Consider the following 13299-nt stretch of genomic DNA (forward strand, 5'->3'; position numbering starts at 1 on the left):
CCCCATTAAATTGATTGCCAGTAAGGGTGGGTCAATTTGTAGTGTTGAAAACTTGACATGAAATGTGTTGCCCACACAGCCATTTGCTGCCCATACCTCCCACTAGTCAACATTCAACAAACAACCTATACTGCTCCAATCCCAAGACGAATCAAAAGGGTAAAATGGTTTTTGAGTTTTGACCACATATGTGTGTTTTTTGGGTCCTATGACAGTCTTCTGGGCAGAGATGCATGTTTGATCCAAACTTAGGTTAATTTAGTAAACGGGAACATCGGAAATGTGTGGGGGCAGTGTGACAGGACAGACAACTTGCCCCAATCTAGGGAAAATGAGTTGTTTACATTAAAATATGCTAATTCAAATTTTTTGGGGAAGTAATAATTTTGTTGTGTTTAGTATTTTTATGTTCCGAAATCTGTCGTGCATTTATTAATTTCTTTCTATGGGGTGTATGCATGACTGAGGAGATAGCAATACGACAATGAAAAACCAGAAGTCCGTAAGATGTTTCAAAATTTTATCAGCAAAACAACTAATGAACAAAAGTGGTTGGTTTCAGTCTTGATACCAACACATTCTGTTGCATTTTAATTAATTTCTCAAGTGTTTATTATGTGTTTTTAGTGTTGAGAAAACTTTAAAGAAATATCAATAAAATCTTTGAAGTTGGTAAAGGTGATTGATCACTAATCTAGGTCACATTTTCGAGACTTAATTTGGCCTAAGACAGTAAGACCAACAAATAATATTGTAGACCTTAATTAAAATTTAATTTTCAGGTTTATTTTAGTGTAATGCATATTCAGTTCTAGTGTTCATTATATTTTAATATATGTTTATTAATTTGAGTATATTGTATGTTTATTTTTAGTATACTACATACTAAAATGAATCTATAATACATTAAAAATGAACATATAATATATTAAAAATGACCTTGTATAAGGTGTTTATATTTTAAAATAGACAATGACCCATGATATAACAATTTTCTAGGACCAAATTAGGCCTGACCATGGTTAGTTCTAGTCGTAGTCAACAAGAGATGAAGACTAAGGTTAGAGTTGAGAAAGAACATTCTACATTTTTCTTATAGGATGATATTTATTTATAATTAGAAAAATTATCAAATGTGTGGAAAGTTAGATTCTCATCATCAATAAAAAGAATTTGTTTTTACCAAAATAAAAGGAAAAATATTCACAAACGCTAAACAAACAAATACATGTGCATGTTCATGATCATAATTTGTTTGTAAAAAAAAAAAAAGAAATAATCTATGTTCACTAACAATAACCAAACAAACAACATAACGACTATAAAAAATTAGGCTAAACTAAAGTAAATGAAAATAAATTGCACTTAAATGAGCATTTTCGTGAATATTCTCAAACAAACACTAAACAAGAATGTTCGTGAACATTATTAAATGAACATTAAATAAGCATGTTCATGAATATTATTAAACGAATACTAACAAACACGTTCACGAGCTCTTAGCAAATGGACATACAAATGTTCAGACTTTTTTTTTTTTTTGAAAACACAAATGTTTAGACTTGTTTGTTTATTAAATGGACTCTAAAATTTGTTGGTTTATGTTCATTTAAATTAATAAATAAATATAAACGAACACTAACCGATCACGAATAAGTGTAATTTACCGTAAACTTTATTTGCTAACACTCCTACCAACAAGTTATAACCACTTGAAAAAATGGTCTAAAAATTTGACCACTGAAGATAACTGAAATTAGATTTTCTATTAAGGTAATAAAATTTTCAACCACCATTACTTAAAAAATTTCATATAGAACATAAATTATGAAATTATGTGCTTATAGGACATAAATTATTTATATAAATCAGATCTGAGAATAAGTAAAATAGAAAACATGTGTATGTATCTCGTAGTAAAATAGAAAACATGTGTATGTATCTCGTGTTATACGTTTTTGTACATCATGTTATGCAATTTTATATATTAAGCGTAAGGATTTTGTACATGAAATTGATTAGTAGTTGTATAACACAAAACATATTGTGTGTCTTATTTTATGAATTTATGTCCTGTATTATGAAATTATGTGTCTATATGAAATAAATTATTTACATAAATCAGATTTGAGAATAAGTAAAAATAGAAAACATGTGTATGTATCTCGTGTTATGTGTTTCTGTACATCACATTACTCAATTCTGTATATTAAGCGTAGGAATTCTATACTTAAAATAAATTAAAATTTATATTGAAAAATGAGAAACTGGAAGTTATGGAATATGTTAAAGCTTAAACATCAAACGGCGTCGTTTTGATCCAAGGTCCACAATACTATATGGACCCCGTTCACGATATCTACTATACTAATAAGAGCCCAAGAGAGTTAGGCCTATAATGGGTAGAAAAAATGGCGGTCAAATTTTTTAATCAAATGAATGGCTCAGATTGATCATATTTTAATTTTTTTCTTAAGATTTACTAATTTATCCTTAATGAATATGATTATCCGTTAACTTTTCCGTTAAATATTATCTTTTCCGTTACTTTTTGTTAGTTCACCGTTAACTTACTCATTGATTTCAATAAGAAAGATCTTAGGTTCGAACCTCATCCTAATAAAAGTTGGCATAATTAGTACTCTATTTTAGTCTTATTAAATTAAATAATAATTTAGTAGCTACAACAAAAAATAATACATATGCATTTCTTTAATTTAGAATTATGTGTCTACAATGTTGTTATTCAAAAAAAAAAAAATTATTCATTAAAATAAGAGAAATAATTTCATTAGTTATATTGTCTTTATTTTTCTCCAATATAAAAATTCTTTACATTCAAAGTTATCAATTGATTATGTTCGCTACATTGTCAATAAATTCTTTATATATGTTCCCTACAATGTCTTTACTAAAAAAAAAAAAAATATTCATTATCATATTTATCAATAAATTAATTAAGAGACGTAATTTTATTAGTTCTATTGTCGTTATATTTCTCCAAGTAAAAATTCTTTAGATTCAAATTTCAAATTCATCAATTGATAATATTAACTACATTGTCTATTATTTTTTTGTGCACTATTTTATAATTAAATATCAAAATTATAATACAAAATAATGCTATATAGTTGTTTACCAAGTATTTTATTAATACAATGAAAAATTTTAAAAATATATAATTAATAAATCCAATCATATTAACTATCTGAGGGATTTAATTTGTTGACAATGAGAGTATTCAAATCACACAACAAATTGAAGTGAGAATTACCTCGCAATGTCCTTGTTTGACAATCAGCAGTTATCGTTAGCGAATTATATTAGCGAATTTGACCAGGGAATTATATCAACAGTGATAAAAAGATATTTGAAAAAAATTAGTTGTTTTTTAGATTAACATGTAAAATGACATAAGGGTATACATATATTTAATAATAATAATAATAATAATAATAATAATAATAATAATAATAATAATAATAATAATAATAATAGTTTTAAAAAATAAATAAATATAAAAAAATAAAATTAAGCCAATCATATTAACTACTTGAGGGATTTATTGACAAAAAGAGTATTCAAATCACATAACAAATTGAAGTAGGAAACTACCTCGCAATGTCCTTGTTTGGCAATTAGCAATTAACTTTTCAATATTAGTATATATTTAATATTTTATGCCCCAATTTTAATTTACTTTCCCTTATGTCCCATATTTGGTTTCAACCATACCTATACAATTATTTTATTGACAATTATAATTAATTTTGACTATATTATCTTTCATTTGTAAACTTAGAATTGTCTATTTAAATACGTAAATTTAACATTCAATTATCTATGGACGAACAATTTCAATATAATCCTGTCTTGATATACTTTAAAGTACTTATTAAAAAAATATATATATATTGGGCATTATCCCAATCGCGCAATGCGCGTAAAAAACTAGTAAATTGCATAAAGGTCATATGTTGATTTGTCTGTTTACAGATGATTTGGCATCCTATGTGTTATTTTTTATTTGTTTATTAAAAATATTTAGAAATCATAATTTTTTTTTTGTTCTGTTTTTTGCCCACTACACCACTCCACACACATCCACATCCACGGCTCCACGCCTCCTCCGGGCTCCAGGATAACATCCACAGCTCAACTCTAGTGATTTTCAGCCAACATTTTCTATTTTTTAAAAAATCAAATTTTAATTGGTCACCAACAAGTTTCTAACCACCCAAAAAAATGGTCTAAACATTTGACTATCAAAGTGAACTAAAATTGGATTTTTCTATTTAAGGTAAATTTTCCAACCACCATTATCAATAATAGTTTTTTTTTAAAAAAATATTATCAATAATTGTTTTTAAAATCCGTACACTTTTGAACGATCAGAAATAAACGAACTTTCAACCATACAAGTTTGTTTGAACCAAGCCAAATATTTCACTATGTTGATTTGGTTATAGGATGTGCATGAGAGCGCTCTTGGTGGAAACCATTACAGGGCGTTTGGTTGTCGGGGGGAATTATGTGGGAAAGGAATTGTGATTCCATGGGAGTTGAATTACTGGGAATAAAGTGGGAATTTAAATTTCAGTGTTTGGTTGACAGGAATAGAATGACAGGGAATTTCAATTCCAATGTTTGATATACATGAGAATTGAAAGGGAATAAGTAGTATAAAGTCAAAAATGTCCATTATTGTTGTTAGACATTAATTTTAGGTTAAAAAGGAAGAGCTAATTTTGACTCATCACTATCTTTTTTTCCCAGGAATTAAAATCCTAGGGGGGACATGGGATTTTAATTCCATGAAAATGGGGGAATTGCAATTCCATGGAATTGCAATTCCCTCCAACCAAACTACGGAATTTAATGGCCTTTGGAATTAGGTGGGAATTAAGTGGGAAGGGAATTTAAAATCCCTCCAACCAAACGCCCTATTAAGGTAAGGGTAGGGTGAAGTCTTTGTCCAAGTGGAGAGTAATTTTATAGACCATTATACCCCTACTATAAAGTGCAAATAATTTTCAGATGAATGACAGAGATTTCACCAGAATGACAATTTGTGTTAAGAAATTGATATTCCTGGACCAATTATGCAAGTTTTAAAAGTTGTGGATCAACATTGTTAATGTTGCAATACTCGTGGGACTAAAAGTTGACAAAAAGAAAAAGATCAGTATACCCCTGCTATAAAGGGGAAATAAAATTTTAGGTTAAAAATTGATGGAGATTTCACTGAAAGGACCATTTACGCTAAGAAATTGATACTCGTAAACCAATTATGCAAGTTTTGAAAGTTGTGAATCAAAATTGTTAGTGTCACAATACTCGTAGACCAAAAGTGTAAAAAAAACTCCAACATGAGACAAATTATACTATGGACCATGATCCACATTGTAATATAGATTGCAATGTAGATTTTTTTTTTTTTTTTTTATATCAAAACGGAGGGGGATAATTTTTTTTTTTTTATATAGCATGAAGGTTCATTTTTTTATATATTAAAATATTTATTTTTAATACATTAAATGTTCATTTTAAGCAATATACCAAAAAAAATTAAATTTTAGTACAATAGAAATAAATTTTTAAAGAATTACTTTCAATGTACTAAAATTGAACCTTCATGAGTTCATGGAGTGTTTGGTCCCTGTGGAAAATATTTTCCTGAAATTTTGTTTTATGTTGTTTGGTTAGATGGAAAACATTTTAGGAATAAGGTTCAAATTGACCACTGAACGTAACCTGAAAATAGAATTAGGTCACTGAACGGAAAAAAGTGTAATTAGGTCACTGAACACTCCAAAAAGTGCAATTAGGTCACTGAACACTCCAAATGCATGCAATTTCACCGGATAGCAGATTACCATTAATTTTAGCAGGTTACCTTCTTACATAGCAGCTGAGTTGACATTTTTAATAATTTTTAATAAATTGTGATAATAATTTTTTTTTTTTTAAAAGGCTCAAGTGTCAAAACGCACCATGAACCAATTGCCATATGTCATACCGCACCCTGAACTTTTATATATGCTGTTTTGATCTATAAACTATAAATTTTTATTCATGTAGACTTTTTAGCAGGTTTCCAGGTTACCTTGATGACATGGCAACTTTTATGTGTTGATGTTGACTTATTTTTAAGATTCAACACCCATTTCAAAGACTATGTGCTGATGTGGCATGGACTGAAGGCCATCCGATGATCTTCAACGCCATGGACTGAGCTCTTTCTGTAAATCGTCGGAGCCAGCACCAGCAGCCATAGCAACGACTGACCACTACGGCACACAGTGCTGACCAACCAAGATTCCGGCGACCTGACAACCACCCTTGTTCTGTTCATCCCGGCCAAACCAGCAGCCACCCCATTCACTAAATTGTTTCCAGCCGGCAGTAAGATAAAAAGAGGAAGAGATAATGGCGGTCAATAACACCGGACTCCACACTCCACACTCCACACTATTAGCACGATGTAAATCAGAAACCATGAATACGGTATCACGATGTAGTTCAATCAGCTGAAGCTAATACATACTCCGTACACAGTAACAAACGCGATAAATATATACAAGATTATTGAGCAAAGAAAGGTACCGTCGGACTCGTCGAAGTTGACAACGGAGACGCTGTGGCGAGTTCTGGAGAATAGATCCAAGGAGTCATCGGAGGGGTCTTTGTTGGAGGCTCCATTGACGCTAAGGCCACGCCGGAGCTGCGGTGCTACCAGAAAACTCTTCCCCCTTCCGATCATAGAGTCCCTAAAGCTCCGATTCATCTCGCATCAATCAGTGGCGGTAATCACTCCAGCATTATGAGTAATAGAAGAATTTGTGAGGCTCGGCTAGTGAGCCGAACGGACCGGGAAGCCCGAGTCTCCGGCGAGGTTGTAGATTGGATCTGTGAGAATGAGAAAAATGTGAGAGAGCTGGGAAAGAGGAAGTGGAAGGAGACAAAAGCATGTTACGCATACTAAACAACTAACAGGCAGGTAGGTAAGGAAGACAACTCTAAACATTAGGGTGTGAATTTGTAACTAAACTAAAGACCAAACCTTTTCTGGACTGTGAATCAGATGTTCCCTCAAGTCCACTGCCTTCGCGTATCTGTCGGCAAGTCTTGGCCGAGAGTGAGGACCAGAATCCCCACCACGACGTGAAGCCATCCCGGAATGAAGAAAACGATCCTCCAGGTGCTGAACGAAGTTGCCCCGGTTGGCTGGATTATGTTGTTCTTCTGAGGACAGATTAGCCGGCGGAGAAGAGAGAGAGATCGAGAAAAAATGCTGAGAAAGTAAAAAAGATGCCATGTCATATTTTTAATACATATTTAAATAAGTCAATAAAAAAAACACCTCCACGTCAGCACATTATAATGGGTAGCTTGATGGCAACCTACTAAAATGTCTAAACGAATAAAATTTTATGGTTTTTGCATCAAAATAGCATATATAAAAAGTCAGGGTGCAGCATGACATATCACAACGGGGTGACCGGTGTTGTTTTTTGTTTTTTGTTTTTTTTTTTAATTATTATTAAAATTTATTACAAATTATTTTTTTAAATTATCAAAAATGCCAACTCAGCTACCACGTAAGCAGGTAACCTGCTATCAGGTGAAATTGCATACATTTGGAGTGTTCAGTGACCTAATTGCACTTTTTGTTCGTTCAATGGCGTAATTGCATTTTCATGTTACATTCAGTGACCAATTTGAACCTTATTCCAACATTTTATATTGTGAGTGGAGTTCCTGAAAGTTGAAGAAAACAAATTTGGAAGAAAACGGTGGTATTTTGTTTTCCGTATAACTTGGGGAAAAATATAACATGGATGGACAATGTAGTATCTGTTCATAGCTACTTTCTCAATCTACTGAAGCACCGCTGAGGGGCTCAAAATCACAACCTCCTATATGAAAGTCCAACCCGGGTGCCATCTGAGCACAAGATACTTGGCCTCATAAAAATTTCTTAATTACATAGCTATATAATAATATAATTTATTATCATTATTATTGTTAAAGGTACATTAATATTTATATTTATAATTCATTACCATTCCAAACCCAACCAAACAATGAAATTCATATTACCAGTAATTTCTTTTTCACCAACCAAACAATAGAATCCATTTTTCTTGAAATTTATTTTTTTATGAAATTTCAATTCCATTTTTTTTAAAATACTATAAATAAATTTTATTTCAGCAATTCATTTTACAAAGAAGTTTTAATACATAGACTCTCAAAATTCTACAAAGTGGACCATTGTCCATGATATAATAATTAGACTACATGAGTGTTGGGCCAAGAATTTCTTTCGTTTATTAACTTTTTGAAAGTCCATGAAAACATTACCTAAATTTAACATTGGACTGTTCAGGCCCACGACAATAACAAACGTTGTAATCTTTAACAGTAACGTGCCAGAGCAAAACGCTCAGGCTCTGAGCAGAACCAGCACGGCAGTCTTCTCCATTTCTGCAACAATCACTGTACAACCATGAAGATCATGGTAGCCATCAAACGGGTCATTGACTATGCCGTCAAAATTCGAGTCAAACCAGATAAGGTAATCGCAACTTTCTCGGAAAATAATTCTGATACAAAGAAAAAAATCTGAACTTTTTTTTTGTATGATGCGTACCCGGTTTTGATTCAATTGATTTTGGTCTAAGAGCGGTGTAGAGACCAGCAATGTGAAGATGTCGATGAACCCATTTTGCGAAATCGCTTTGGAAGAAGCGCTCCGAATTAGGGAAGCGGGCCTGGCTACGGAGGTGGTGGCGGTGAGTGTTGGCCCCACCCAGTCTGTGGATACTTTGCGGACTGGGTTAGCCATGGGCGCGGACCGGGCGATTCATGTTGAAGCGCCCGGGTCTCTGTACCCGCTTTCGATTGCAAAGATCCTGAGAGCTCTTGTTGAAATTGAGAAGCCTGGGCTTCTTCTCCTTGGCAAACAGGTTCTTCCAATCTTGCCTTTTATCTGTTTGTGTATTTTCCTATCTTGATTTGCCAGTTTAATGGTGAATATTAGAAATGGGGTTCATGTTATTGATTTTGATTTGATATCAATTTTATGAATTCATAATGCTTTGATGAAATGTACTATTGTATTGTGGACAGATATGAATTAGGGAGAACATGGAGCCAACTTTACTGTTTTCTCTAGTAGGGTTCTGTATTTTAAGATTGGTTTGATAAAGTTAGTAGCTTGAATGTTTATCAGTTCAAATAAGGTGTAGATAGTTAGATACTTTGCCTATGAACTACATCTGATCACACTGCTTATTTTCTCTCTAGGCAATTGATGATGATTGCAACCAGACTGGTCAAATGGTTGCGGGGCTTCTTCAATGGCCACAAGGGACCTTTGCTTCAAAGGTTAGCATCTTCTTGCTGTTAACACTTTTAGAAAAGGCTTCCATTTTGCACCCTGTAGTGATAGAATCGTTGTTCTTAGGTAAATAATAGTGTTCGCCTCGTGAGCTTTTATGGTTCTGAGTTGCTAATACTTTACTCTGGTTGGGCTGATTTTGCTTTCTTGAATGTCTGCTCTAGTTTTCGCCTAGAGGCACAAGATTACTCCTTGACTTTGAAATCGTCACTTCGAGTTATCGGAAGACCATATTTAGTAGCAAAGTGGGAAGTTTTCTCGAGTATCTTTATGACCAATTTAATCAAAATACTTAAAGAAAACTTGCGGATGTTCTCATGTTCTTTCTAATAATTTAGCGTAATAGTGTTCCAAATTCGAAAGCTTCCACTTGAAGTCCTTAAGCACTTTAATACATCGTTTATGGTTGCTATTTCAGTTGCAATTAAGTCCATCGTTTTTTTCCTATTCTCATTTTTTTCTCCTATGTGAATGATCAAGAGTATGCTTTTGTTTCTAATGATGCTTTCACTTAGGTTGTTCTGGACAAAGAAAAACAAGTGGCAACTGTGGATAGAGAGGTTGATGGTGGTATCGAAACATTGTCTTTGGACCTACCTGCAGTAATCACGTAAGAAACCATCAATTTTTTTTTCTCATTCCATCCTCGTTGGCATTCATTCTTGCTTTAATGAGTCTTTCAACTGTTCCCTTGTCAGATTGTTCTAATTCTTGATTTAACATTCAATTTGCCCAGATTTTGTATGAATGTTCCCTTGAGATATCTATATACTTCGCTAATGATGGTCAAATTTATACGTATTGCCAGTAGCACTTACGCTCTTTGTTAATCTCTCGAGTGTTAAATAAGTATGATTCTATGCTTCCTTTTCTACAGCACTGACTTGAGACTGAACCAGCCAAGGTACGCAACGCTCCCTAACATAATGAAAGCAAAGTCGAAGCCAATAAAGAAGATGACTCCGCAGGAGCTGAACGTGGAGATCAAATCTGATATGGAGATTGTACAAGTTACCGAGCCTCCCAAGAGAAAAGCAGGCGTTATACTCTCGTCTGTGGACGAGCTTGTTGACAAGTTGAAGAATGAAGCGCGAGTCATTTGATTGTGTACCATGTATGTGGCCTCACTAACATTATCAAATTGTTGTTAAATTTCCAATTGTTACATTCCTAATAAATATGTGAAATTTTAACCAGTCTTCTTCAATTCCCCATTGCACATTGAACACACTAGCTTTCATCTCTATTTTCTTCTTTTGATAAGCTATCTCCCAGTGTTAAGGATTTAGGTTGTACTCTCCAACAGATTAAACAAGTGCAGGAATTTCTTTACCCACCATTATTATCCCCAGCAGTAGCCAACATAAAAGATAAAGCTCAAATAAAATGATCTGCACGAATTAAGATCAAATTAAACCACAATGTTTTGAGATTAATTATTAGCATATTGTGCTTTGGTGGTTGATACTAAATGTTAGGATAATATTTTTTGTGGCTCAAATTAATGCATTAAGTAGTCCACTCAACATGCAGCGTTATTTTCTCCATCTCTCACATATGTCGCTGTTGCCATAATCCTCTCCCACAAAGCTTTACATAGTGGCGCAATTTTCTATTCATTTGATTGTATAAATAGCTAGTTTTACATTTGTAATAATCATCAAGATCAATTCATTCATTCCTTCTTTCTTGTCTTTTTCTCACGTACATAACATATATATATTTGCTTTTGTACTCTATATTTAGAGTTAATATATATATATTTTATATATTTTCCCACATTATTAATTCTTTTGTCATTCTATATACTTTCCCTATTATTTAACTTCTATAATTCTCAATTTTCGATTCTTCGTTTCCGCATTATTCCGCTATATTCCTAACAAGTGGTATCAGAGCGGTTTATTTGAGAATTATTTTCAAAGATGTCGACTGTCACTAAGTTCGATATCGAGAAGTTCGACGGGAAAATTAGCTTTTCTATCTGGAAGGTTCAGATGGAAGTCGTTCTAACCCAGAACGGTTTGAAGAAAGCGCTAGCTAGGAAGAAGAAGAAACCGGCTACAATGACAGATGAAAATTGGGAAGATTTGGATGACAAGGCACGTTCAACCATTCTTTTGTGCTTGTCTAAAGAGGTTCTACGTGAGGTAGTAAGTGAGACGACTGCGTCAGATTTATGGTCCAAGCTGGATATGCTTTACATGGCCAAAACTCTGGCAAATACGCTACGCCTGAAGGAGCGTCTGTACACAATCCGTATGACGGAAGGTACTTCTATTAAATCTCACTTGGATGAATTCAATTCTATTTTATTGGACTTGGAAAATATTGATGTCATAATCGACGATGAGGATCGCGCTGTTTTATTGCTTGTCTCTCTCCCTAAATCATACAAGCATTTCAAAGAAATTATGCTATATGGTAATAGTAGTGATACCCTTACTTTCGACAATGTTAAGTCAAACCTATTGTCCAAAGAAAAGTTTGACTTTGAAATTAAGTCTGAGGACAAAGGTGAAAGCTTGACCGTAAGGGGTCGTTCACTTGAATCAGGGAGTAGCAATAAAAATTCTAGATCCAAGTCCAATGGACGTAAGTCCAACAAATCCTGTAAGTACTGCAAGAAGCAGGGTCACGATGTGACTGAATGCTTCAAGTTGAAAAACAAGCAAGAGAGAGAAAAGAAGTCTGCTGAAGCTAGTGTTGTTGAAAGTGATTCAAAAGGCGATGTTATGTTATCTGTTAGCTCCGGTGACAAACGGAGCAAGACTGAGTGGATTTTGGACTCTGGTTGTACGTTCCACATGTGTCCTCACAAAGACTGGTTCGTCTCTCTGGAACCAGTTGATGGTGGATTTGTCTTGATGGGTAATGATACCCAATGCAAGGTTAGTGGAATTGGAAGTGTTCAGATTAAAACTCATGATAATGTTGTCAGGACTCTTACCAATGTTCGGTATATTCCTGATTTGAAACGCAATCTGATATCCTTGGGCACCTTGGAATCTCTGGGGTGCAAGTACATAGCTGAAGGTGGAGTTCTGAAAGTCATAAAAGGCTCTCTTGTTCTCATGAAAGCTTCTCGTTCTGGAAGCTTGTACGTGTTGCATGGCAATACTGTGACAGGTTCAGTAGCGGTATCCTCATCGATGTCTGATGCGGATCTCACTCAATTATGGCATATGCGTCTGGGGCATATGAGTGAGAAAGGCATGCATCTCCTGAGCAAGAAAGGTCTCCTTGGTGGTTCAGGTACGGGTAAATTACAGTTTTGTGAGCATTGTGTTTTTGAGAAACAAAAGAGGTTTAGTTTCTCTACTGCTACACACCGTACCAAAGATGTATTGGAATACATACATTCTGATTTATGGGGACCAACTAAATTCCAGTCTATGGGAGGCTGTAGATATTTTATGTCTATTATTGATGACTTTTCTCGTAAAGTCTGGGTCTATTTCCTGAAACACAAAAATCAGGCATTTTCTATTTTCAAGAAGTGGAAAATACTTGTTGAGACTCAGACAGGAAAAAAAGTCAAGAAGCTCAGGACAGACAATGACTTGGAGTTCTGTGAGTCAGATTTCAATGACTTCTGTGCGGCAAATGGAATCGCCAGGCACAAGACCTTGCCTAGTAAACCCCAGCAAAATGGTGTTGCCGAACGTTTGAACAGGACTCTATTAGAAAGAGCTCGTTGTATGCTCTCTAATGCTGGGTTATGGAAACGGCGTGATTTTTGGGCCGAGGCCGTTTCTACTGCTTGCTATTTGGTAAATAGATCTCCACATTCATCCCTTGATTTCAAAATTCCAGAGGAAGTTTGGTCAGGTAATCCTGTTGACTACTCTACCTTAAGAGTTTTTGGATGTCCTGCTTATGCTCATTCCAGT

General features: G+C 34.0%; 1 protein-coding gene across 2 annotated transcripts; it reads left to right on the plus strand.

The window, feature by feature from the left end:
• Positions 1-8418: 8418 nt before the first annotated feature.
• On the plus strand, positions 8419-10627 carry LOC109185894 (electron transfer flavoprotein subunit beta, mitochondrial). 2 transcript variants are annotated; one of them, XM_019335866.1, is made up of 5 exons: positions 8419-8581; positions 8688-8972; positions 9313-9393; positions 9922-10016; positions 10284-10627. In XM_019335866.1, exons 1-5 carry the CDS (start codon positions 8513-8515, stop codon positions 10507-10509), a joined length of 756 nt encoding a protein of 251 aa, XP_019191411.1. In that variant the 5' UTR covers positions 8419-8512; the 3' UTR covers positions 10510-10627. The 2 variants fall into 2 exon arrangements, with proteins under 2 accessions (XP_019191411.1, XP_019191412.1); XM_019335867.1 differs by having other exon boundaries at positions 8481-8581; positions 8698-8972.
• The last annotated feature ends 2672 nt before the right edge of the window (positions 10628-13299 follow it).

Source organism: Ipomoea nil, unplaced genomic scaffold, assembly GCF_001879475.1.
Source record: "Ipomoea nil cultivar Tokyo-kokei standard unplaced genomic scaffold, Asagao_1.1 scaffold1361, whole genome shotgun sequence".
NCBI lineage: Eukaryota > Viridiplantae > Streptophyta > Magnoliopsida > Solanales > Convolvulaceae > Ipomoea > Ipomoea nil.

Excerpts from the sequence above, each read along its gene's own strand:
- LOC109185894 (XM_019335866.1), top strand. The coding sequence starts at position 8,513 with ATGAAGATCATGGTAGCCATCAAACGGGTCATTGACTATGCCGTCAAA. Across the intron at positions 8,582-8,687 it reads TTCGAGTCAAACCAGATAAG|AGCGGTGTAGAGACCAGCAA; the intron begins GTAATCGCAACT and ends TTTTGGTCTAAG. Across the intron at positions 10,017-10,283 it reads GACCTACCTGCAGTAATCAC|CACTGACTTGAGACTGAACC; the intron begins GTAAGAAACCAT and ends CCTTTTCTACAG.